The 27,500-nt window shown below is 40.3% G+C and overlaps 1 protein-coding gene across 1 annotated transcript in view; it reads left to right on the top strand.

Annotated features, from left to right (window-relative positions):
• Positions 1 to 27,500, top strand: part of LOC137075750 (anosmin-1) — a 92,490-nt gene that overhangs the window by 13,199 nt on the left and 51,791 nt on the right. The window contains exon 2 of the mRNA XM_067444680.1: positions 967 to 1,014. Within this exon, the coding sequence (XP_067300781.1) occupies positions 967 to 1,014 (48 nt within the window). The remainder of the gene's footprint in view (positions 1 to 966; positions 1,015 to 27,500) is intronic.

The raw sequence follows: 27,500 nt of genomic DNA, 5'->3' as shown, positions 1-27,500 counted from the left end.
GTGTGTGTGTGTGTGTGTGTGTGTGTGTGTGTGAGAGAGAGAGAGAAAGAGAGAAAGAGAGAGAGAGAGAGAGAGAGAGCGAGAGAGAGAGAGAGATTGTGTGTGCGTGTGTGAGAGAGAGAGCGAGAGAGAGAGAGAGAGAGAGAGAGAGAGAGAGAGAGAGAGAGAGAGAGAGAGAGAGAGAGAGAGAGAGAGAGAGAGAGAGAGAGAGAGTGTGTGTGTGTGTGTGTGTGTGGCTCATCTGGGACGTCCCAGAGCCACAGACACTGTTCAACATGTGCCACAGAAACCGAGGAAATCGCTTCTGTCTCTCATTCTACCATTCTACCTATCCATCTATCATTCTCTCCATCATCCATCCATCCACCTATTCATCCATCCATCCATCCATCCATCCATCCATCCATCCATCCACCTATTGTTCACTCCAAGCAGAGGCACTCATAAGAGCCCTGATGTTGGTGATTTGTTTAGGTTTACAGCCTGTGAAGGTAATAATGTTCCCGATCCTGTGGGATTGCTGAAGCGGTTCAGGCTGTGCTGGTGTAATGATGATTCACATGCTCTGCGTTTGCTCTGGTTCAGAACCGACTATCTTCTGCTGCTCTCTTTGAAGCTAGTTGACCATTATCCTTGACATCATGCGCACAACACCCTACGGTACTGGATGGCAAATGAAGTCCTTTAATGATAAGTTATTTCCCAAGGTTTCGCTGGGAATTTCCTCTGGATTACATTGTTCCGAAATCCTTTGAACTTGACATTGAACTTAAGCAGACTTTTGGTTTGCAGACCCATAAGCATGCTTTTGGGAAAGGGAACAAAGCCCTGATTCACAACCCTGAACCGTTGCAAATGAATCTCTGAATCGATTCACTGAACTGATTCACTGAACTGATTCACTGAACTGATTCACTGCAGTCTGATGTGATCAATGTTTTTATGACGTCTCTCTTCTCGTTTCAGAGCAATGGATCATTGGTGTGGTGTCAGAATCACAAGCAGTGCTCAAAGGTAAGAACTCTTCACTCGAAATCATCAGAGAGGAATAAGGGAGGGATGATGACAGAACGAAAGACAAAAAACATTCAGTGGAATAAGAAATGAGTCCTGTTTTAGGACCATTACGATCTTTATGCACATTTTCACTCCATTTTAGTCTCTCTCATTACTGCAATGCAAGAAATAATAGTGATGTTTTATTTAAATCTTCATAAATTTAAAAAAAAATTGGCTTAACATATTTATCTTGCTTATGCAATGCAAGCAAATTAGCGGTTTTATTTTAAATATTTGTACATTTTACAAGTTTTAAAAAATGGGGCTAAAGTATTTCAACATCTTGCTACTGCAATGCAAGAAAAAATTGTGGTATTTAAAAATTTGTAAAAAAAAAAAAAAAGTAAAGTCAAACTATTAATGCATCTCATTATTGTAATGCAAAGATTTTTTTAGTTTTATTTAAATCTTTGTAAATTTTACACATTTAAACAAATATATTTAAACACAAAGTGTTTTAATGTCGTATGGGTAATGTATGATGGAATGACAGAATGATAGATGAAAAGATGGATGGATGGATGGATGGATGGATGGATGGATGGATGGATGGATGGATGGATTGATAGAAGGATGGATGGGTGGAATGGTAGATGGATGGATGGAATGATAGATGGATGGATGGCTGGAATGATAGATGGGTGGATGGAATGATAGATGGATGGATGGAAAGGTAGAAGGATGGATGGAATGATAGAAGGATGGATGGATGGATGGAAAGGTAGAAGGATGGATCGAATGATAGATGGATGGATGATAGAAGGATGGATGGATGGATGAATGGATGGATGATAGAAGGATAGATGAATGGATGGGTGGATGATAGAAGGATGGATGGATGGATGGATGATAGAAGGATGGATGGATGAATGAATGGATGGATGGATGATAGAAGGATGGATGGATAAATGGATGGATGGATGATAGAAGGATGGATGGATGGATGGATGTATTATTATGGAGTCTCTGTGGGGAGCTGAAGCTACACGCGTGTCCAGTGTTGAGTCCCGTAAGGCATCATGACACGCACGCACCCACGCACGCACGCACACACACACACTCCTGTAACCGTGTGTGTGTGTGTGTGCTTTATTCTGAGTTAATAAGGTACAGTGGTGTGACGAATGCCTCGTTTTATGTCAGCTAATGCATGAACTAATGTTTACAAACGAGACCGTTACCAAAGCCATGCAGACGCGAGTGAAGTTCAGCCAAGAAGAACAGGCATTAACGCACACACACACACACACACACACACACACACACACACACACACACACACACACACACACACACACACACACACACACACACACACACACACACACACACACACACACACACACACACACACACACACACACACACACACACACACACACACACACACACACACACACACACACACACACACGCGCGCGCGTCTCCACCAGAGGTAATGAGGATGTCTGACGGCTTCAAACAGGAGATGCCCGCGCTTTAGCAGGTTCTGCGCGGATGCAGCCAGCAGTGGCCTTTCTGTGGCGCTGTCCGGGATCGGGTCTTGGCAGCGGATCCTGATCCGGATCTCGGTCTGCAGGCCTTCATCAAGAGCTGTGTGTGTTAAAGCAGGATTTGGCTCTTAGCGTGTCTAAATGTTGGGCGTTCCCTCTTCATCTCTGAGCCTCGGAGAAACTGAGGAGCTCATGCCACGCTTTGGCAGAGTGTGTGTGTGTGTGTGTGTGTGTGTGTGTTGCTAGCTATCTGTCAGCCGCACTTCTGGTTAATGGTGTTTGTTATGGTGGTCATTAGTAAAGCACATGCTGTGTGTGTGTGTGTGTGTGTGTGTGTGTCAGATCTTCGCCTCTCCGTCGTGTCGTGAAAAAGGCTTGAAAGTTTTTTTAAGCCTAAAAAATACTTTTATAGTGTGTAGAGTGTGTAGTGTGTGGTTGGTGTAGAGTGTGTAGAGTGTGTGGTTGGTGTAGAGTGTGTAGTGTGTGGTTGGTGTAGAGTGTGTAGAGTGTGTGGTTGGTGTAGAGTGTGTGGTTGGTGTAGAGTGTGTAGTGTGTGGTTGGTGTAGAGTGTGTAGAGTGTGTGGTTAGTGTAGAGTGTGTGGTTGGTGTAGAGTGTGTAGAGTGTGTGGTTGGTGTAGAGTGTGTGGTTGGTGTAGAGTGTGTAGTGTGTGGTTGGTGTAGAGTGTGTAGAGTGTGTGGTTGGTGTAGAGTGTGTGGTTGGTGTAGAGTGTGTAGTGTGTGGTTGGTGTAGAGTGTGTAGAGTGTGTGGTTAGTGTAGAGTGTGTGGTTGGTGTAGAGTGTGTAGAGTGTGTGGTTGGTGTAGAGTGTGTAGAGTGTGTGGTTGGTGTAGAGTGTGTAGTGTGTGTAGAGTGTGTGGTTGGTGTAAAGCGTGTAGAGTGTGTGGTTGGTGTAGAGTGTGTAGAGTGTGTGGTTGGTGTAGAGTGTGTAGAGTGTGTGGTTGGTGTAGAGTGTGTAGTGTGTGTAGAGTGTGTGGTTGGTGTAAAGCGTGTAGAGTGTGTGGTTGGTGTAGTGTGTGTAGAGTGTGTGGTTGGTGTAGAGTGTGTAGTGTGTGTAGAGTGTGTGGTTGGTGTAAAGCGTGTAGAGTGTGTGGTTGGTGTAGAGTGTGTAGTGTGTGTAGAGTGTGTGGTTGGTGTAGAGTGTGTAGTGTGTGTAGAGTGTGTGGTTGGTGTAAAGCGTGTAGAGTGTGTGGTTGGTGTAGAGTGTGTAGAGTGTGTAGAGTGTGTAGAGTGTGTAGAGTGTGTAGAGTGTGTAGAGTGTGTAGAGTGTGTAGTGTGTGTAGTGTGTGTGGTTGGTGTAGAGTTTGTAGAGTGTGTGGTTAGTGTGAAGCGTGTAGAGTGTGTGGTTGGTGTAGAGTGTGTAGAGTGTGTGGTTAGTGCAGAGTGTGTGGTTGGTGTGTGTGGTTAGTGTAGAGTGTGTAGAGTGTGTAGAGTGTGTAGAGTGTGTAGTGTGTGTAGTGTGTGTGGTTGGTGTAGTTTATAGAGTGTGTGGTTAGTGTAGAGTGTGTGGTTGGTGTCGAGTGTGTAGAGTGTGTGGTTGGTGTAGAGTGTGTAGTGTGTGTAGTGTGTGTAGAGTGTGTGGTTGGTGTAGAGTGTGTAGCCTGTGTTGTGTGTGTAGAGTGTGTGGTTGGTGTAGAGTGTGTAGTGTGTGTAGAGTGTGTGGTTGGTGTAGAGTGTGTAGTGTGTGTAGTGTGTGTGGTTGGTGTAGAGTGTGTAGTGTGTGTAGAGTGTGTAAAGTGTGTAGAGTGTGTGGTTGGTGTAGAGTGTGTGGTTGGTGTAGAGTGTGTAGTGTGTGTAGAGTGTGTAGAGTGTGTGGTTGGTGTAGAGTGTGTAGTGTGTGTAGAGTGTGTGGTTGGTGTAGAGTGTGTGGTTGGTGTGTAGAGTGTGTGATTGGTGTAGTGTGTGTAGTGTGTGTGGTTGGTGTAGAGTGTGTAGAATGTGTGGTTGGTGTAGAGTGTGTAGAGTGTGTGGTTAGTGTAGAGTGTGTAGAGTGTGTGGTTGGTGTAGTGTGTGTAGAGTGTGTAGTGTGTGTAGAGTGAGTGTGTAATGTGCGCACACACACACCGCTCATCTCTTAATGAAGTGATCTGTTTGTAAAGTCCTCACCTCACAGTAAGACTCACACTGGGCCGCTCATATGGGGTTTCCCATTCATTGTTCCATACAGTGTGTGTGTGTGTGTTTATGTGTGTGTGTGAATAGCACAACTCGTTGAGCCTCTCCTGAGTCACTGCAGTGTCACACAAAAGCAGCGGTGATGTGTGTGTGTGTGGGGGGGGCATGATTTTGTGACATATGAGGACACAAATGTGTATAATGCCATGGGTATTACAGGAGTGGGTGAAATATGAGGACATTTGAGTTTTTTTGAGAAAGTAAGGGGCAGTGTAAGGGGATATAAAACACGGTTACTACAGTATAAAAACCATTACACCTATGGAATGTCCCCATATGTCACAAAAACAAGCGTGTGTGTGTGTGTGTGTCCACCCTCATTGCGCAGTTGCAGCTCACAATGCAAATAATGCTCTTCTCACTTAGTATTGGTGTCTTGTTTCCGAACAGAAATCAGATTATTTTTCTCACCCCATTTCTCACCCCAAATATGTGGTTTTACTGATCTAGTAAATGCATCTTGATTGAATAATTTTTAGATGTTTAGACTGGAAACAAGACAATGACTGAGTGAGAAGCGCATTATTCCAGTGTTCACAGAACTGAAGCAGAGCTGGTTAATGATTTAGGCAGAGATGAGTGACCCTGGGATGGGTCAGAACCGGCCGTTGTGATGATAATTAACCCGCGGCCTCGAGTCAGAGCTTCATTAGCATGCACAGCTTCACCCTCGCCCTCATTCACACCCAGTGTGTGTGTGTGTGTGTGTGCCCTTTGTGCTCGCTGTCTTTATCTCTTGAGCTCCGGAGAAAGTTTGACAACTTCTGCTGCTTGTTGAAGCGAAAGTGGGCGGACACGAGGAGCTGAAAGCAGCTCGGATTCCAGGAATCAATTTGCTTTGCAAATAAACGGCAGTGCCAAACTCTCTCCCAAAAATAGACTCAATCCTGTAGGAATCGGAGGATATCCCAAACTCTCTCCCAAAAATAGACTCAATCCTGTAGGAATCGGAGGATATCCCAAACTCTCTCCCAAAAATTGTCACATGCCTGTCCTGTCTTGTGTGCACATGTGGGGTTTGTCAGTATGGCCTTTGTGCTTCCGTCATTGTCTGATCCCTCCCCCTTGTTATCTGATTAGTGTTTCATTTCTCCCACCTGTTCCCTCTTAATTTCTTCCCTTTATAAGCTCCTTGTGTTTGTCAGTCTTTGTGGAATCCTTGTTATGTCTACGTATCCTGTTTCCCTGTGTTGGTGTGTTTTGAGTTTATGTTTTTGGAACTAGTTGTTTTGCCCCCTCGTGGGTTTTGTTTTGTGTTGTTTAATTTATGTTTAATAAATTCACATTTCTCTGCAATTGAGTTCTCACTTTAGTTTCTTTAGTGTTACGTGACAGAGGTGGAATCCTTCTGTCACGTAACACTAAAGAAACTAAAGTGAGAACTCAATTGCAGAGAAATGTGAATTTATTAAACATAAATTAAACAACACAAAACAAAACCCACGAGGGGGCAAAACAACTAGTTCCAAAAACATAAACTCAAAACACACCAACACAGGGAAACAGGATACGTAGACATAACAAGGATTCCACAAAGACTGACAAACACAAGGAGCTTATAAAGGGAAGAAATTAAGAGGGAACAGGTGGGAGAAATGAAACACTAATCAGATAACAAGGGGGAGGGATCAGACAATGACGGAAGCACAAAGGCCATACTGACAAACCCCACATGTGCACACAAGACAGGACAGGCATGTGACAAAAATAGGCTCAATCCTGTAGGACTCGGAGGATATCCCAAACTCTCTCCCAAAAATAGACTCAATCCTGTAGGACTCGGAGGATATCCCAAACTCTCTCCCAAAAATAGACTCAATCCTGTAGGATTCGGAGGATATCCCAAACTCTCTCACAAAAATAGGCTCAATCCTGAAGGATTCAGAGGATATCCCAAACTCTCTCCCAAAAATAGACTCAATTCTGAAGGATTCAGAGGATATCCCAAACTCTCTCCCAAAAATAGACTCAATCCTGTAGGAATCGGAGGATATCCCAAACTCTCTCCCAAAAATAGACTCAATCCTGTAGGAATCGGAGGATATCCCAAACTCTCTCCCAAAAATAGACTCAATCCTGTAGGACTCGGAGGATATCCCAAACTCTCTCCCAAAAATAGACTCAATCCTGTAGGAATCGGAGGATATCCCAAACTCTCTCCCAAAAATAGGCTCAATCCTGTAGGACTCGGAGGATATCCCAAACTCTCTCCCAAAAATAGACTCAATCCTGTAGGATTCGGAGGATATCCCAGACTCTCTCCCAAAAATAGACTCAATCCTGTAGGACTCGGAGGATATCCCAAACTCTCTCCCAAAAATAGACTCAATCCTGTAGGATATCCCAAACTCTCTCCCAAAAATAGGCTCACTCCTGTAGGATTCGGAGGATATCCCAAACACTCTTCCAAAAATAGACCCAATCCTGTAGGATTCGGAGGATATCCCAAACTCTCTCCCAAAAATAGACTCAATCCTGTAGGACTCAGAGGATATCCCAAACTCTCTCCCAAAAATAGACTCAATCCTGTAGGACTCGGAGGATATCCCAAACTCTCTCCCAAAAATAGACTCAATCCTGTAGGACTCGGAGGATATCCCAAACTCTCTCCCAAAAATAGACTCAATCCTGTAGGACTCGGAGGATATCCCAAACTCTCTCCCAAAAATAGACTCAATCCTGAAGGATTCGGAGGATATCCCAAACTCTCTCCCAAAAATAGACTCAATCCTGCAGGATTCGGAGGATATCCCAAACTCTCTCACAAAAATAGGCTCAATCCTGAAGGATTCAGAGGATATCCCAAACTCTCTCCCAAAAATAGACTCAATTCTGAAGGATTCAGAGGATATCCCAAACTCTCTCCCAAAAATAGACTCAATCCTGTAGGAATCGGAGGATATCCCAAACTCTCTCCCAAAAATAGGCTCAATCCTGTAGGACTCGGAGGATATCCCAAACTCTCTCCCAAAAATAGACTCAATCCTGTAGGATTCGGAGGATATCCCAAACACTCTCCCCAAAATAGACTCAATCCTGTAGGAATCGGAGGATATCCCAAACTCTCTCCCAAAAATAGGCTCAATCCTGTAGGACTCGGAGGATATCCCAAACTCTCTCCCAAAAATAGACTCAATCCTGTAGGACTCGGAGGATATCCCAAACTCTCTCCCAAAAATAGACTCAATCCTGTAGGATTCGGAGGATATCCCAAACTCTCTCACAAAAATAGGCTCAATCCTGAAGGATTCAGAGGATATCCCAAACTCTCTCCCAAAAATAGACTCAATTCTGAAGGATTCAGAGGATATCCCAAACTCTCTCCCAAAAATAGACTCAATCCTGTAGGAATCGGAGGATATCCCAAACTCTCTCCCAAAAATAGGCTCAATCCTGTAGGACTCGGAGGATATCCCAAACTCTCTCCCAAAAATAGACTCAATCCTGTAGGATTCGGAGGAAATCCCAGACTCTCTCCCAAAAATAGACTCAATCCTGTAGGACTCGGAGGATATCCCAAACTCTCTCCCAAAAATAGACTAAATCCTGTAGGATATCCCAAACTCTCTCCCAAAAATAGGCTCACTCCTGTAGGATTCGGAGGATATCCCAAACACTCTTCCAAAAATAGACCCAATCCTGTAGGATTCGGAGGATATCCCAAACTCTCTCCCAAAAATAGACTCAATCCTGTAGGACTCAGAGGATATCCCAAACTCTCTCCCAAAAATAGACTCAATCCTGTAGGACTCGGAGGATATCCCAAACTCTCTCCCAAAAATAGGCTCAATCCTGTAGGACTCGGAGGATATCCCAAACTCTCTCCCAAAAATAGACTCAATCCTGTAGGATTCAGAGGATATCCCAAACTCTCTCCCAAAAATAGACTCAATTCTGAAGGATTCAGAGGATATCCCAAACTCTCTCCCAAAAATAGACTCAATCCTGTAGGAATCGGAGGGTATCCCAAACTCTCTCCCAAAAATAGACTCAATCCTGTAGGACTCAGAGGATATCCCAAACTCTCTCCCAAAAATAGACTCAATCCTGTAGGACTCGGAGGATATCCCAAACTCTCTCCCAAAAATAGACTCAATCCTGAAGGATTCGGAGGATATCCCAAACTCTCTCCCAAAAATAGACTCAATCCTGCAGGATTCGGAGGATATCCCAAACTCTCTCACAAAAATAGGCTCAATCCTGAAGGATTCAGAGGATATCCCAAACTCTCTCCCAAAAATAGACTCAATTCTGAAGGATTCAGAGGATATCCCAAACTCTCTCCCAAAAATAGACTCAATCCTGTAGGAATCGGAGGATATCCCAAACTCTCTCCCAAAAATAGGCTCAATCCTGTAGGACTCGGAGGATATCCCAAACTCTCTCCCAAAAATAGACTCAATCCTGTAGGATTCGGAGGATATCCCAAACACTCTCCCCAAAATAGACTCAATCCTGTAGGAATCGGAGGATATCCCAAACTCTCTCCCAAAAATAGGCTCAATCCTGTAGGACTCGGAGGATATCCCAAACTCTCTCCCAAAAATAGACTCAATCCTGTAGGACTCGGAGGATATCCCAAACTCTCTCCCAAAAATAGACTCAATCCTGTAGGATTCGGAGGATATCCCAAACTCTCTCACAAAAATAGGCTCAATCCTGAAGGATTCAGAGGATATCCCAAACTCTCTCCCAAAAATAGACTCAATTCTGAAGGATTCAGAGGATATCCCAAACTCTCTCCCAAAAATAGACTCAATCCTGTAGGAATCGGAGGATATCCCAAACTCTCTCCCAAAAATAGGCTCAATCCTGTAGGACTCGGAGGATATCCCAAACTCTCTCCCAAAAATAGACTCAATCCTGTAGGATTCGGAGGAAATCCCAGACTCTCTCCCAAAAATAGACTCAATCCTGTAGGACTCGGAGGATATCCCAAACTCTCTCCCAAAAATAGACTAAATCCTGTAGGATATCCCAAACTCTCTCCCAAAAATAGGCTCACTCCTGTAGGATTCGGAGGATATCCCAAACACTCTTCCAAAAATAGACCCAATCCTGTAGGATTCGGAGGATATCCCAAACTCTCTCCCAAAAATAGACTCAATCCTGTAGGACTCAGAGGATATCCCAAACTCTCTCCCAAAAATAGACTCAATCCTGTAGGACTCGGAGGATATCCCAAACTCTCTCCCAAAAATAGGCTCAATCCTGTAGGACTCGGAGGATATCCCAAACTCTCTCCCAAAAATAGACTCAATCCTGTAGGATTCAGAGGATATCCCAAACTCTCTCCCAAAAATAGACTCAATTCTGAAGGATTCAGAGGATATCCCAAACTCTCTCCCAAAAATAGACTCAATCCTGTAGGAATCGGAGGGTATCCCAAACTCTCTCCCAAAAATAGGCTCAATCCTGTAGGACTCGGAGGATATCCCAAACTCTCTCCCAAAAATAGACTCAATCCTGTAGGATTCGGAGGATATCCCAAACACTCTCCCCAAAATAGACTCAATCCTGTAGGAATCGGAGGATATCCCAAACTCTCTCCCAAAAATAGGCTCAATCCTGTAGGACTCGGAGGATATCCCAAACTCTCTCCCAAAAATAGACTCAATCCTGTAGGACTCGGAGGATATCCCAAACTCTCTCCCAAAAATAGACTCAATCCTGTAGGACTCGGAGGATATCCCAAACTCTCTCCCAAAAATAGACTCAATCCAGTAGGACTCGGAGGATATCCCAAACTCTCTCCCAAAAATAGACTCAATCCTGTAGGATATCCCAAACTCTCTCCCAAAAATAGGCTCACTCCTGTAGGATTCGGAGGATATCCCAAACACTCTTCCAAAAATAGACCCAATCCTGTAGGATTCGGAGGATATCCCAAACTCTCTCCCAAAAATAGACTCAATCCTGTAGGACTCAGAGGATATCCCAAACTCTCTCCCAAAATTAGACTCAATCCTGTAGGACTCGGAGGATATCCCAAACTCTCTCCCAAAAATAGACTCAATCCTGTAGGACTCGGAGGATATCCCAAACTCTCTCCCAAAAATAGACTCAATCCTGTAGGACTCGGAGGATATCCCAAACTCTCTCCCAAAAATAGACTCAATCCTGAAGGATTCGGAGGATATCCCAAACTCTCTCCCAAAAATAGACTCAATCCTGTAGGATTCGGAGGATATCCCAAACTCTCTCATAAAAATAGGCTCAATCCTGAAGGATTCAGAGGATATCCCAAACTCTCTCCCAAAAATAGACTCAATTCTGAAGGATTCAGAGGATATCCCAAACTCTCTCCCAAAAATAGACTCAATCCTGTAGGAATCGGAGGATATCCCAAACTCTCTCCCAAAAATAGGCTCAATCCTGTAGGACTCGGAGGATATCCCAAACTCTCTCCCAAAAATAGACTCAATCCTGTAGGATTCGGAGGATATCCCATACTCTCTCCCAAAAATAGACTCAATCCTGTAGGACTCGGAGGATATCCCAAACTCTCTCCCAAAAATAGACTCAATCCTATAGGATATCCCAAACTCTCTCCCAAAAATAGGCTCACTCCTGTAGGATTCAGAGGATATCCCAAACACTCTTTCAAAAATAGACCCAATCCTGTAGGATTCGGAGGATATCCCAAACTCTCTCCCAAAAATAGACTCAATCCTGTAGGACTCAGAGGATATCCCAAACTCTCTCCCAAAAATAGACTCAATCCTGTAGGACTCGGAGGATATCCCAAACTCTCTCCCAAAAATAGACTCAATCCTGTAGGACTCGGAGGATATCCCAAACTCTCTCCCAAAAATAGACTCAATCCTGTAGGACTCGGAGGATATCCCAAACTCTCTCCCAAAAATAGACTCAATCCTGAAGGATTCGGAGGATATCCCAAACTCTCTCCCAAAAATAGACTCAATCCTGTAGGATTCGGAGGATATCCCAAACTCTCTCACAAAAATAGGCTCAATCCTGAAGGATTCAGAGGATATCCCAAACTCTCTCCCAAAAATAGACTCAATTCTGAAGGATTCAGAGGATATCCCAAACTCTCTCCCAAAAATAGACTCAATCCTGTAGGAATCGGAGGATATCCCAAACTCTCTCCCAAAAATAGGCTCAATCCTGTAGGACTCGGAGGATATCCCAAACTCTCTCCCAAAAATAAACTCAATCCTGTAGGATTCGGAGGATATCCCAGACTCTCTCCCAAAAATAGACGCAATCCTGTAGGACTCGGAGGATATCCCAAACTCTCTCCCAAAATAGACTCAATCCTGTAGGATATCCCAAACTCTCTCCCAAAAATAGGCTCACTCCTGTAGGATTCGGAGGATATCCCAAACACTCTTCCAAAAATAGACCCAATCCTGTAGGATTCGGAGGATATCCCAAACTCTCTCCCAAAAATAGACTCAATCCTGTAGGATTCGGAGGATATCCCAAACTCTCTCACAAAAATAGGCTCAATCCTGAAGGATTCAGAGGATATCCCAAACTCTCTCCCAAAAATAGACTCAATTCTGAAGGATTCAGAGGATATCCCAAACTCTCTCCCAAAAATAGACTCAATCCTGTAGGAATCGGAGGATATCCCAAACTCTCTCCCAAAAATAGGCTCAATCCTGTAGGACTCGGAGGATATCCCAAACTCTCTCCCAAAAATAGACTCAATCCTGTAGGATTCGGAGGATATCCCAGACTCTCTCCCAAAAATAGACTCAATCCTGTAGGACTCGGAGGATATCCCAAACTCTCTCCCAAAAATAGACTCAATCCTGTAGGATTCGGAGGATATCCCAGACTCTCTCCCAAAAATAGACTCAATCCTGTAGGACTCGGAGGATATCCCAAACTCTCTCCCAAAAATAGACTCAATCCTGTAGGATATCCCAAACTCTCTCCCAAAAATAGGCTCACTCCTGTAGGATTCGGAGGATATCCCAAACACTCTTCCAAAAATAGACTCAATCCTGTAGGACTCGGAGGATATCCCAAACACTCTTCCAAAAATAGACTCAATCCTGTAGGACTCAGAGGATATCCCAAACTCTCTCCCAAAAATAGACCCAATCCTGTAGGACTTGGAGGATATCCCAAACTCTCCCCCAAAAATAGACTCAATCCTGTAGGACTCGGAGGATATCCCAAACTCTCTTCCAAAAATAGACTCAATCCTGAAGGATTCGGAGGATATCCCAGACTCTCTCCCAAAATAGACTCAATCCTGTAGGACTCAGAGGATTTCCCAAACTCTCCCCCAAAAATAGACTCAATCCTGTAGGACTCGGAGGATATCCCAAACACTCTCCCCAAAATAGACCCAATCCTGTAGGATTCGGAGGATATCCCAAACTCTCTCCCAAAAATAGACTCAATTCTGTAGGAATCGGAGGATATCCCAAACTCTCCCCCAAAAATAGACTCAATCCTGTAGGATTCGGAGGATATCCCAAACTCTCCCCCAAAAATAGGCTCAATCCTGTAGGACTCGGAGGATTTCCCAAACTCTCCCACAAAAATAGATTCAATCCTGTAGGACTCGGAGGATATCCCAAACTCTCCCCCAAAAATAGACTCAATCCTAAAGGATTCGGAGGATATCCCAGACTCTCTCCCCAAAATAGACTCAATCCTGTAGGACTCGGAGGATTTCCCAAACTCTCTCCCAAAAATAGACTCAATCCTGAAGGATTCGGAGGATATTCCAGACTCTCTCCCCAAAATAGGCTCAATCCTGTAGGATTCGGAGGATATCCCAAACACTCTCCCAAAAATAGACTCAATCCTGTAGGATTCGGAGGAAATATCCCAAACACTCTCCCAAAAATAGACTCAATCCTGTAGGATTCGGAGGATATCCCAAACACTCTCTCAAAAATAGGCTCAATCCTGTAGGATTCGGAGGAAATATCCCAAACTCTCTCCCAAAAATAGACTCAATCCTGTAGGATTCGGAGGAAATATCCCAAACACTCTCCCAAAAATAGACTCAATCCTGTAGGATTCGGAGGAAATATCCCAAACACTCTCCCAAAAATAGACTCAATCCTGAAGGATTCGGAGGATATTCCAGACTCTCTCCCCAAAATAGGCTCAATCCTGTAGGATTCGGAGGATATCCCAAACACTCTCCCAAAAATAGACTCAATCCTGTAGGATTCGGAGGAAATATCCCAAACACTCTCCCAAAAATAGACTCAATCCTGTAGGATTCGGAGGATATCCCAAACACTCTCTCAAAAATAGACTCAATCCTGTAGGATTCGGAGGAAATATCCCAAACTCTCTCCCAAAAATAGGCTCAATCCTGTAGGACTCGGAGGATATCCCAAACTCTCTCCCAAAAATAGGCTCAATCCTGTAGGATTCGTAGGAAATATCCCAAACTCTCTCCCAAAAATAGGCTCACTCCTGTAGGATTCGGAGGATATCCCAAACACTCTCCCAAAAATAGACTCAATCCTGTAGGATTCGGAGGATATCCCAAACACTCTCCCAAAAATAGGCTCAATCCTGTAGGATTCGGAGGAAATATCCCAAACTCTTTCCCAAAAGTAGACTCAATCCTGTAGGATTCGGAGGATATCCCAAACTCTCCGCGGTGATTTAACTAAAAAAAGAAACATTACCTCGAGGTATATTGATCGCTTAATCATTCAAATGTGTTTGTTGTGTTTTTGTTGTGATATTTGACGTGGTTTGACAGTATAAACAATATAAAAAAACGTTATATTAAAATTAATATAAAGGTACAATTAATATTCATTCAGCTCAAGTAATATTAGTGAGATAAATTTTAAAAATAATTTCTGACTGAAATTATATGCATTTACAATATAAATACTATTATTTAAAAAGAAATGTTTAACATTTTTAAATAATGTTTATATATATATATTAAATAATAAAAGTGTTTTATATTTTAAAAATATTTTAAAATAATATATATATATATAAACATTAATATTTTTTATCATTCACATTATTTAAAAATATTAAACATTTCTTTTTAAATAATAGTATTTAAAAGTATATATTGTAAATGCATATAATTTCAGTTCAATGCATATAATTTAATAGTATAAAAGTATATATTGTAAATGTGTATATATATATATATATATATATATATATATATATATATATATATATATATAATATTTTTTTACAATTATTTTAATTCAATTATCATTTAATAAATATATAATAAATATTATTTAAAAGTATATATATATATATATATAAAACGCTCCGTTTGTGTCAAGATTATATAGGGTTGGGAATCGGGAAGATTCGGAGTGAATATTTCACACCACAAAATCATATAAACACAATATCCTAGTGCGTGCCCTAACAAACAAAAATGCAAACCAGTCACTATTGAACGAATGACTCTTAAGAGTTGATTCTTTTAGTGAATCAGTTCAAAAGAATAACAAATCAGTGTTGAACTCGTGTGTTGCATGCACATATTCATCCTAAATAGTTTTCAAAACTTAGTTAGTTTTGTCTTAATTAGTGTCCCAAATCGTAGTACAGTCTTAAAAATAAAGGTTCTTAAATGGTTCTTTGGCAGTGTGTCTGGTTCTATGAAGAACTTTTAATATCCAAAGAACCTTTCCATTGCACAAAAGGTTCTTTAGACTATAAAATGGTTAGAAAAAAATGGTTATTTAAAGAACTTTTCACAAAAGGGCTCTTTGGGGAACCAAAAATGGCTCTTCAATGGGATCACTGTGAAACCCATTTTTGTTTTTTTCCTGGCACATTTTATTTTTAAGGGTGTATGTCGAGGATTCGATTAGAACAAAACCTGGATAAAAACTGTTAAAAACTACAAACATGGCGGATATGCGAGTTTGACCATTGAGTAGAGTGCAATTAATCAGCATTTATTCAGTGTTATCCACATCATATCTAATCTGCGACGACATTGTGAGCGCGTTTGGCCATTAACTTTGAATGCTGTGAGTTTGGGTGTGTGTCAGGACTTCAAAGCTCCTTTTGTTGGACGTAAACCAGACGAGTTTACACACCTTCAGAGGAAACACACTCGCTTTCTGAAGGACAATGAGCACTTTTACATTATAGTGACGTTAACTGTGATGATATATATATACAGTGCTTGACATTCACTCTTCTGCTCGTTTATCTGACCATAAATCCAGTAAAGCAGTGAAATATTCCTCCAGTGTAAATCATCTGTTCTCTGTGTGAATATATAGTAAAGTGTGATTTAATCAAAGCTGAATTTATCATCATTACTCCAGTCTTCAGTGTCACACGATCCTTCACTAATCACTCTCATATGAGGATCTGATACACTGCAAAAAATGCTTTTCTTCCTCAGTATTTTTGTCTTGTTTCTAGTCCAAACATCTAACAATTCTTAAAACAAGAAGTATTTACTAGAACAAGCAAAAGTAATTGTCTTGTTTTGGGAAAATAACTCAAAATGAAGAGAGTTTTTGCTTAAAATAAGATAAATAATCTGCCAATGGGGTGAGAAAAATAATCTTGTTTTCTGTTTGAATTAAGATTATTTTTCTCACCCCATTGGCAGATTATTTATCTTATTTTAAGCAAAAACTCTCTTCATTTTGAGTTATTTTCCCAAAACAAGACAATTACTTTTGCTTGTCTAGTAAATACTTCTTGTTTTAAGAATTGTTAGATGTTTGGACTAGAAACAAGACAAAAATACTGAGGAAGAAAAGCATTTTTTGCAGTGTGATCAACACACATTTATAATTATTATCAGCTCATATTTCTGTGGAAAACGATGCATCTTATTCCTCGGGATTCTTTGATGAATAGAAAGTTCAAAAGAACAGGATTTATCTGCGAGAGAATCTTTTGTAACATTAAATTGATCAAAAAAGAGACATTTATAATCTTTCTTGCCAAAAATAAAACATAAAAGTACTAAATCTCACTGATCGCAAGCAAAAGTGTACACTACTAATAATATAATAATAATTGCTTATAACATTTTGTGCCACTGCTGTCACCAAATGCAATTGCAAAATGAATGAGTTTCAAACAGGTTTTCTGAAAACTCCCTTGTCTGTCATTGGTCAAATTATCAACTAGCCCCGCCCCCAAACTCATGCCATTGGCTGAGTCAGTGCTGGACAGAAAGAATGCTTAAATTCCTCTAAAATCCACCGATTATTACTTACAAACAATGCAATTCTGCTTAAATATTTTAAACTGTGATACGTTTTATTTTTCAGGATTCTTGAATGAATAAAAAGGTCAAAAAGAACAGCATTCATTTGAGATAATTGACATTTAAAAAAAAAAAATCTTACCTACCACATACTTTTTATAAATTCTTAAATCAAGATGCATTTACTACACTGTAAAATTTTTTTGTTGGTTTTTGTTGGTTTAACTTAAAAAAGTAAGTAACCTGGTTGCCTTAATTTCGACTTTATTGAAATTAAAAATTTGAGTTAATACAATGAAGGACATTTGTTTAATGAATAGAAACTCAAGATATTATCATATCGGATTGGGACGGAAACAAGAAATAAGATTTCAATCAGAAAAAAGATTTTTTTTCTTACCCCATTGGCAGATCATTTAGCAGAAATATCTTATGTCATTTTACTGATCTAATTTTTAGATATTTGGACTGGAAACAAGAATAAAATACTAAATAAGAAGAGCATGTTTTGCAGTGTGCATGTAGAGAACAGAGGATTTACATTGGAGGAATATTTCACTGCTTTACTGGATTTATAATATTCACAACATTGCCTAATATTAGTGCATCGCTCTAGAGTTTCAGGCTCGCTGTAAATGTCTTTCTGCTCCCCAGTCGAGGTAAACGGGTGGCTTTATTTGTTTCCTGATATGAGTGTCCTGCTGAGGCGTCTGTGTGTGTGTGTGTGTGTGTGTGTGTGGCGAGGGCCGGTCAGGGCCCAGCAGGAGATGCCCTGATGGGACATGGCTGTTAAGTTTGATGGGCTTCTGTCTGCTATCTGCTCCACTCATTACTCTTCATGGTGGGTGGCAAAACAGGCAGAACATGAGCCAGACATTCTCACGCTTCCACCGCCATTGTGCTGCTCAAGGAGGAAGTCTATCTTTGCATTCGTTAAAGGGTTAGTTCACCCAGAAATCTAAATTGTGTGATTAATTCCTCCTGTGGTTGTCCAGCCGTCAGTCCTCCGCTCATCTTCACACACAGATGAAGATATTAGTGTTGAAATCCGATGGCTCAGAAAGGCCTTCATTGACACCAATGTCATTTCCTCTCTCAAGACCCATAAAGGCACTAAAGACGTCGTTACAAAGCCCATCTCACTACAGCGGCTCTACAATCATTGATGAAGAGGCCAGAATAGAGTTAGTGCGCAAAAACACCAAATAACGACTTATATAGTGATGGCCGATTTCAGAACAAAGCTTCGAACCGTTATGAGTCAGTGAATCGATTCATTATTCGTGATTCGCCAGTGTCACGTGATTTCAGCAGTTTGACTCGCGATCCCAATCATGAATCGATTCACTGACTCATAACGGTTCGAAGCTTTGTTCTGAAATCGGCCATCACTATATAAGTCGTTATTTAGTGTTTTTGTGCACTAACTCTATTCTGGCCTCTTCATAAATGATTGTAGAGCCGCTGTAGTGAGATGGGCTTTGTAACGACGTCTTTAGTGCCTTTATGGGTCTTGAGAGAGGAAATGACATTGGTGTCAATGAAGGCCTTTCTGAGCCATCGGATTTCAACACTAATATCTTCATCTGTGTGTGAAGATGAGCGGAGGTCTGACGGCTGGCCAACCACAGGAGGAATTAATCACACAGTTTACATTTCTGGGTGAACTAACCCTTTAAGCTTCGCTTCTAGACGGCATCTGATTTTTCTTCATTTAAACCGGGAATTAAACATTTTAGGATTCTAAAATTTGAGCTATCCACAGTTCTGCTGGTGTTTGTTTGTAGTTCTTGGGAATGTGGAGCATCTTTGAAGGCGATTGGATGTTAAAATACTTTGGTCAGCTGTAAGCGAGTCATAATCGGTGGATTTTAGAGGAATTAAAGCATTCTTTCTGTCCAACACTGACTCAGCCAATGGCATTAGTTTGGGGGCGGGGCTAGTTGTTCATTTGACCAATGACAGACGGGGGAGTTTTCAGAATATCTGTATTGTATTGTAATTGCATTTGGTGACAAATATTATAACCATTTTTTTATATTATATACAAATATATATATATATATATATATATATATATATATATATATATATATATATATATATATATATATATATATATATATATATTTTTTTTTTTTTTTTTTTTTTTTATTAAGTACTTTTACTTGTAAATTTCATAAAGGACACATTAAATTGATAAAAAGAGACATTTAAAATGTTGCAAAAGATTCTATTTCATATTCTGTTTTCAAGTAAATGCTGTTCTTTTGAACTTTGTATTCAAAACTGTTTTCAAGACTGATAATAATCATAAATGTTTCTCATAATATGAGAATGATTAGTGAAGGATCGTGACTGAAGAGTAATGATGATGATGATCACAGGAATAAATCACACTTTACTATATATTCACATAGAGAACAGATGATCTACACTGGAGGAATATTTCATAATTTTTACAGTATTTTTTTAATGCAATAAAAGCAGCTTTGCTGAGCAGAAGAGACTCTTTCAGAAACATAACTAACCCTACATTTTTAAAAGGGGCAAAATCAATCAAACTATAAAGTTGAGCTTTCACATATGCAATATCAATCAATCAATCAATCAATCAACTTTATTTATATCAGACTTTTACTAGGACGATTGTTTCAAAGCAGCTTCACAGTGTTACACTACAAAAAATGCTTTTCTTACGTAGTATTTTTGTCTTGTTTCTTGTCCAAATATCTAAAAACTCTTAAATTAAGAAGCCTTTACTAGACAAGCAAAAGTTATTGTCTGGTTCGGGGGAAAAAAACTCAAAATGAAGAGAGTTTTTGCTTAAAATAAGATAAATAATCTGCCAATGGGGTGAGAAAAATAATCTTAATTCAAACAGAAAACAAGATTATTTTTCTCACCCCATTGGCAGATTATTTATCTTATTTTAAGCAAAAACTCTCTTCATTTTGAGTTATTTTTCCCAAAACGAGTCAATTACTTTTGCATGTCTAGTAAATGTTTCTTAATTTAAGAATTTTTAGTTGTTTGGACTAGAAACAAGACAAAAATACTGAGTAGGAAAAGCATTTTTTGCAGTGTAGTGCAGTTCTGGAGAAAACAGTGATGTTATCAGCTTATTTTATAGCGACAATGTTAGCAGATCAGTATCATAGTTTATAGTAATAAATAAGATCTAATTAATTAATTTAATTTGTTTTAATGCAAATTAGTCATGATTGCTGGAAATGATCATTCAGTTTGAATGCTGCTTCTTCATTTCTCTTTCAGATGTTTCTGAATGTTTCTGAATGTCCTAAAGCTCTTCCAGGTTTACATTCCGACCCTGCGGAGCAAATAAACAGCGGTTTGGCAGCGATGCCGTTCCTCACAGCTGTCATGATAGCGCGGCCTTCGGTGCCAGATAGCAGCGCACGTTTTTAATTTCCCCCAATCCCGAGGGATTATCATAATCAGAACAGCTTGTAAAATCCTCTCGGAGTGATAAACAGCGAAGGCTTGTTTGACAGCGTTGGACGGAAGCGGCCTGTTCTCTTATCAGCCGCACAGACGTGCTTAATAACCCGCGGCGTTTTTCCTTGACGTCCGCTGTCGTTTATTTGGCTCGTAAGCGTGTTGCGTTGAGTTTCCTGACAGATGCATCTTTTCTTTGGGTGCATTAAGAGTTCTGGAGTCTGTCAGAGCACAAGTCATTAGTCTTTACTAAAGCCCTCATTACTCCTGCTAATCTGCTGAGGTTTCCTCATGACCGAAAACACTTTTCAAAGATCGAGATATTGTTTAAAGCAATCACTCATACTCATTTCTCTGAAAAAAAAAAAAAAAAATGAAGGTGAAAATAAAATCTAACTTTACTTCATGTTCCTGGTATTAGGGCTGTTCTCACCTACAGTGTAACAAAGCGTTTTTTAAATAAAGATGACTTTTTTTTTTTTACAAGACAAGAGCATTTAACATTATTGGATTCTGATTGGTTGTTAATGTTTTTATTGTTCATCAGCTGGAAGAAATAATTCTAATTTTGATTAATTGATATCATTCCTATGTGTCGTTATTATTGTAGTTGTGTGAGTGTATTTGTAATTGTTGTTGTTGTAATTGGTTGTAGTTTGGTTATTGTTTTTTGTAGTTGTGGTTGTGTTTGTAGTTTTGGATGTAGTTGTGATTGTAGTTGTGGTTGTGATTGTAGTTGTGGTTTTAGTTGTGATTGTAGTTATGGTTGTGATTTGTAGTTTTGGATGTAGTTGTGATTGTAGTTGTGGTTGTGATTGTAGTTGTGGTTTTAGTTGTGATTGTAGTTGTGGTTGTGATTTGTAGTTGTGGTTGTAGTTGTGAACGTAGTTGTGGTTGTGATTTGTAGTTGTGGTTGTAGTTGTGATCGTAGTTGTGGTTGTGATTTGTAGTTTTGGATGTAGTTGTGATTGTGATTGTAGTTGTGGTTTTAGTTGTGATTGTAGTTGTGGTTGTGATTTGTAGTTGTGGTTGTAGTTGTGAACGTAGTTGTGGTTGTGATTTGTAGTTGTGGTTGTAGTTGTGATCGTAGTTGTGGTTGTGATTTGTAGTTTTGGATGTAGTTGTGATTGTAGTTGTGTTTGTGATTTGTAGTTTTGGATGTAGTTGTGATCGTAGTTGTGGTTGTGGTTGTAGTTGTGATTGTAGTTGTGTTTGTGATTTGTAGTTGTGGTTTTAGTTGTGATTGTAGTTGTGGTTGTGATTGTAGTTGTGGTTGTAGTTGTGATTGTAGTTGTGATTTGTAGTTGTGGTTTTAGTTGTGATCGAAGTTGTGGTTGTGATTTGTAGTTTTGGATGTAGTTGTGGTTGTGATTTGTAGTTGTGGTTTTAGTTGTGATTGTAGTTGTGGTTGTGATATGTAGTTGTGGTTGTAGTTGTGATCGAAGTTGTGGTTGTGATTTGTAGTTTTGGATGTAGTTGTGGTTGTGATTTGTAGTTGTGGTTTTAGTTGTGATTGTAGTTGTGGTTGTGATTTGTAGTTGTGGTTGTGATTTGTAGTTGTGGTTGTGATTTGTAGTTGTGGTTTTAGTTGTGATTGTAGTTGTGGTTGTGATTGTAGTTGTGATTGTAGATGTGGTTGTGATATGTAGTTGTGGTTGTAGTTGTGATCGAAGTTGTGGTTGGGATTTGTAGTTTTGGATGTAGTTGTGGTTGTGATTTGTAGTTGTGGTTTTAGTTGTGATTGTAGTTGTGTTTGTGATTTGTAGTTGTGGTTGTAGTTGTGAACGTAGTTGTGGTTGTAGTTGTGATTGTAGTTGTGGTTGGGATTTGTAGTTGTGGTTTTAGTTGTGATTGTAGTTGTGATTGTAGTTGTGATTTGTAGTTGTGGTTTTAGTTGTGATTGTAGTTGTGGTTGTGATATGTAGTTGTGGTTGTAGTTGTGATCGAAGTTGTGGTTGTGATTTGTAGTTTTGGATGTAGTTGTGGTTGTGATTTGTAGTTGTGGTTTTAGTTGTGATTGTAGTTGTGGTTGTGATATGTAGTTGTGGTTGTAGTTGTGATCGAAGTTGTGGTTGTGATTTGTAGTTTTGGATGTAGTTGTGGTTGTGATTTGTAGTTGTGGTTTTAGTTGTGATTGTAGTTGTGGTTGTGATTTGTAGTTGTGGTTGTAGTTGTGAACGTAGTTGTGGTTGTGATTTGTAGTTGTGGTTGTAGTTGTGATCGTAGTTGTGGTTGTGATTTGTAGTTGTGATCGTAGTTGTGGTTGTGATTTGTAGTTTTGGATGTAGTTGTGATTGTGATTTGTAGTTTTGGATGTAGTTGTGATTGTAGTTGTGTTTGTGATTTGTAGTTTTGGATGTAGTTGTGATTGTAGTTGTGTTTGTGATTTGTAGTTTTGGATGTAGTTGTGATTGTAGTTGTGTTTGTGATTTGTAGTTTTGGATGTAGTTGTGATCGTAGTTGTAGTTGTGGTTGTGATTTGTAGTTTTGGATGTAGTTGTGGTTGTGATTGTAGTTGTGGTTGTGATTGTAGTTGTGGTTGTGGTTGTGATTGTGATTGTAGTTGTGGTTGTGATTGTGATTGTAGTTGTGGTTGTGATTGTAGTTGTGGTTGTGATTGTGGTTGTAGTTGTGATTGTGGTTGTGATTGTAGTTGTGATTGTGGCTGTGATTGTAGTTATGTAATTGTAGTTGTGTTGTTATGTGATGGTAGTTGTGGTTGTAGTTGTGATTGTAGTTGTGGCTGTGGTTGTGATTGTGGTTGTACTTGTGGTTGTGATTGTAGTTGTGGTTGTGATTGTAGTTATGGTTGTGGTTGTGATTGTAGTTGTGGTTGTGGTTGTGATTGTAGTTGTGGTTGTGGTTGTGATTGTAGTTATGTAATTGTAGTTGTAGTTGTGGTTGTGATTGTAGTTGTAGTTGTGATTGTAGTTGTAGTTGTGGTTGTGATTGTTGTTATGTGATTGTAGTTGTAGTTGTGGTTGTGATTGTAGTTGTAGTTGTGATTGTAGTTGTGATTTGTAGTTGTGGTTGTAGTTGTATTTGTAGTTGTGGTTGGGATTGTAGTTGTGGTTGTAGTTGTGGTTGGGATTGTAGTTGTGGTTGTGGTTGTGATTGTAGTTGTATTTGTAGTTGTGGTTGGGATTGTAGTTGTGGTTGTAGTTGTGGTTGGGATTGTAGTTGTATTTGTAGTTGTGGTTGGGATTGTAGTTGTGGTTGGGATTGTAGTTGTGGTTGTGGTTGGGATTGTAGTTGTGATTGTAGTTGTGGTTGTGATTGTAGTTGTAGTTGTGGTTGTGACTGTAGTTGTGGTTGTGACTGTAGTTGTGGTTGTGATTGTAGTTGTAGTTGAGTTGACTCTACTAAAATGGCCGCCACAGTCCCCAGATCTCAACCCAATAGAGCATCTTTGGGATGTGGTGGAACGGGAGCTTCGTGCCCTGGATGTGCATCCCACAAATCTCCATCAACTGCAAGATGCTCTCCTATCAATATGGGCCAACATTTCTAAAGAATGCTTTCAGCAGCTTGTTGATCAATGCCACGGAGAATTAAGGCAGTTCTGAAGGAGAAAGGGTCAAACACAGTATTAGTGTGTGCTCCTAATAATCCTTTAGGTGAGTGTATTTTAGTAATATTTCCTCTGTGATGTCACTCGGGTGCCGTGTAAAGATTGGGGAAGTAGAGTTGCATCGACCTCACTCGGTTTCATTAGATTTATGCTTAAAACAAGAAAAAACTAACTAATGATGCCTAAATATTGTGTTTGGAAAAGGTCCAGAATACTGATTAAAACAAGATGTTTTTGCAGTTGAATGTTTGTTTTTCGTTGCATGATCTGACAGTGTGTAACCGCGAGTCTGGTTTTTCTCCTTGCTGCGCTCGTCTCCATCAGCACCTCTGAAATATGAAATATGGACGCGCTCATATACAGTGAATCATATATTCGCCCGGCGACAGCCAAGGGGACCTCCTGATTGGCTCCTTCATTTCCCTGGACATTATCTCAGATCTGACCTTGTTCTGGTCATGATTTGTAAACTGAGCTTAGAGAAGAAAGATGATTGGAGGTTGAGTGACAGGCTCCGTCTTCACTCGCTCATTAGCGCTCACTGCACTGCAAAAAAAGTCTCTTCTTATTTAGTATTTGTTTCTTGTTTCCAGTCCAAATATTTAAATATTCTCAAATCAAGATGCATTTACTAGAGCAGTAAAATGACATGAGATATTTGTTCTTGTTTTCTGGAGTAAAATATCTAAATGAAGTGAGTTTTTGCTTAAAACAGGCAAAATGATCTGCCAATGGGGTGAGAAAAAATCTTGTTTCTGATATTTTATTTTGATATTTTTCCCCAGAAAACAAGAAAAAATATCTTATGTCATTTCACCAATCTAGTAAATGCATCTTGATTACTTAGACAAAATTACTAAGTAAGAAGAGTATTTTTGCAGTGTATAATAGTGTGTTTACGGCCTTGTCTATTCTTTAAAGGGTTAGTTCACCCAAAAATGAAATGTATGTAATTAATGACTCACCCTAATGTTGTTTATTGATTCATGATCTGGATGTGTCAAACTACCAAACAAATCATGACTCAATTCGCTGATTCATAACCGTTCGAATCTTTATTTGAGGATTGAACACAAACCCGGAAGAGAAGCCAATGCTGAATAAAGTCGTAGTTTTTGTTATTTTTGGACCCAAATGTATTTTGGATGCTTCAAGAGACTCTAATTAACCCACTGATGTCTCATATGGACTACTGTGATGATGTTTTTATTCCCTTTCTGGACATGGACAGTATAGTGTGCATACACTTGCATACGCTCTCGGACTAAATATAAAATATCTTAAACTGTGTGTGAAGATGAACGGAGGTCTTACGGGTGTGGAGCGACATTAGGGAGAGGAGTTAATGACAGACATTTCATTTTTGGCTGAATTAACCCTTTAATCGTCGCTCTTCCAGATGCAGGTGAAGTTTAAGTGTAGACGTTTATCCGAAAGCGCCGCCTCGTCCCTCATGCAGTATTAAAGCACAGCATTATTACATTCCAGCGCAGACAAAGCTCATGTCCTCGGCTCATGAATAACGCAGGCGCGTCTGATTGTGTGCCGCATGTATAATTTATGTTGGCTGGATAGCGTATGGGGTCTTTTGTTTGTCTGCTTCTCGCTGCATTTAGATCAATAATTTAATGATATTTCACAGCGTGTGTCTTTGATACGGCCCGGCGTCGGTCGTGTTGTTTGTAAGCGTTCCTTTAAGTGTGCATTTTTAGGGTTGTTTTTTTCTTCAGGATGAAAAGATATGCAGCTTTGGACATATTAGCTGAAAATTAAATAAGTTAATGTTGTTGTTTTTTTAAATATCTCACAGAGAGAAGTTCTGTATTGGCTTCGTTACGATGATAATAGTAGTGTATCTTTTTTTTCCGTAAATGTTCAGTAAATGAAGTGTAAAGTAAGTATTTTCTGCAAAGAGATATCGCTGCTGTTTTGTTTACCTCTCATGCTATCATCAAATTATATATAAATACACACATACTGTATATATGGGGTGAGATGGATGGATGTCATGTTGGGACAGGAAGGGGCCGTCCACAAACTGGTCCCACAAAGTTGGGAGGATGAAATTGTCCTAAATGTCTTGGTGAAGCATTAAGAGCTTTCACTGGAACTAAGAGGCCAATCCCTGAAAAACAACCCCCCCCCCTCCACTAAACTTTACACATGGCACAATGCAGTCAGGCAAGTCCCGTTCTTCTAGTGCTTGATTTATAGACCTGTGGCCATGTATAGATAGATAGATAGATAGATAGATAGATAGATAGATAGATAGATAGATAGATAGATAGATAGATAGATAGATAGATAGATAGATAGATAGATAGATAGATAGATAGATAGATAGATAGATAGATATACACACAGTCCCCCTTTTGTGGACCAGTCGAGGCATGGACTCCACTAGACCCCTGAAGGTGTCCTGTGGTATCAGGCAACAAGATGTTAGCAGCAGATCCTTTAAGTCCTGTAAGCTGTGAGGTGGGGCCTCCATGGATCAGACTTGTATGTTCGCCACATCCCACAGATGCTCGATTGGATTGAGATCTGGGGAATTTGGAGGCCGAGTCAAACGCCTCAATAGGGTTGTCAGGGGTCAGAGGTCATCCTGACTGGTCCATACACCTCAAACTGAGCTGCTCTGTGTATTCTGACAGCTTTCTATCAGAACCAGCATTAACTTCTGGAGCAGTTTGAGCTCCAGTAGCTCGTCTGTTTGATCGGACCCCACGGGCCAGCCTTCGCTTCCCACGTGCATCAATGAGCCTTGGCCGCCCATGACCCTGTGGCCGGTTCTCCACTGGTCCTTCCTTGGAGCACTTTTGATAGATACTGACCACTGCAGACCGGGAACAGCCCACAAGAGCTGCAGTTTTGGAGATGCTCTGACCCAGTCGTCTAGCCGTCACAATCTGGCCAAACTCGCTCAAATCCTTACGCTTGCCCATTTCTCCTGCTTCACACACATCAACTCTGAGGACTAAATGTTCACTTGCTGCCTAATGTATCCAATTTGTGTGTGTTTGTTTAGTCAGAGTAATTCTCTCCTCTGACACACACACACACACACACACACACACACACACACACACACACACACACACACACACACACACACACCTGCTCTATAGAGTTTCCTCTCTTCATTCGTGTCGGTGTGTCTCACGCTCCATTGACTCCCACTGAAACTCCTAAGCAACATTTTCCACACTCTTTCCCTGCAGTGTGTATTACCTCAGCTGTCGCCTGTGTCGTATTTATTTTTCCACACTTTTTCTGTTACATGTGAGGCAACATCAATCTCTGTGTGTGTGTGTGTGTGTGTGTGTGTGTGTGTGTGTGTGTGTGTGTGTGTGTGTGTGTGTGTGTGTGTGTGTGTGTGTCTCAGTGTCAGTGAAATAAGCCGATCATGTTGTCAGCGTTAACTCCGGTCAGACGGTCTCTTTGGACTCTCACAAAGCAGCTCAGCTTCCCACATGTTAATGAAGGTGAATGATCTGTTTCTGGTTAGCCGAGCAGAAGAAGTCCAAGAGAAAGGACACATAGCA

This window comes from Pseudorasbora parva, chromosome 5 (genome assembly GCF_024679245.1).
Source record: "Pseudorasbora parva isolate DD20220531a chromosome 5, ASM2467924v1, whole genome shotgun sequence".
Lineage (NCBI taxonomy): Eukaryota > Metazoa > Chordata > Actinopteri > Cypriniformes > Gobionidae > Pseudorasbora > Pseudorasbora parva.
Note: the sequence above shows the minus strand (reverse complement) of the source record. Positions and strands in the feature narration are given on the sequence as shown.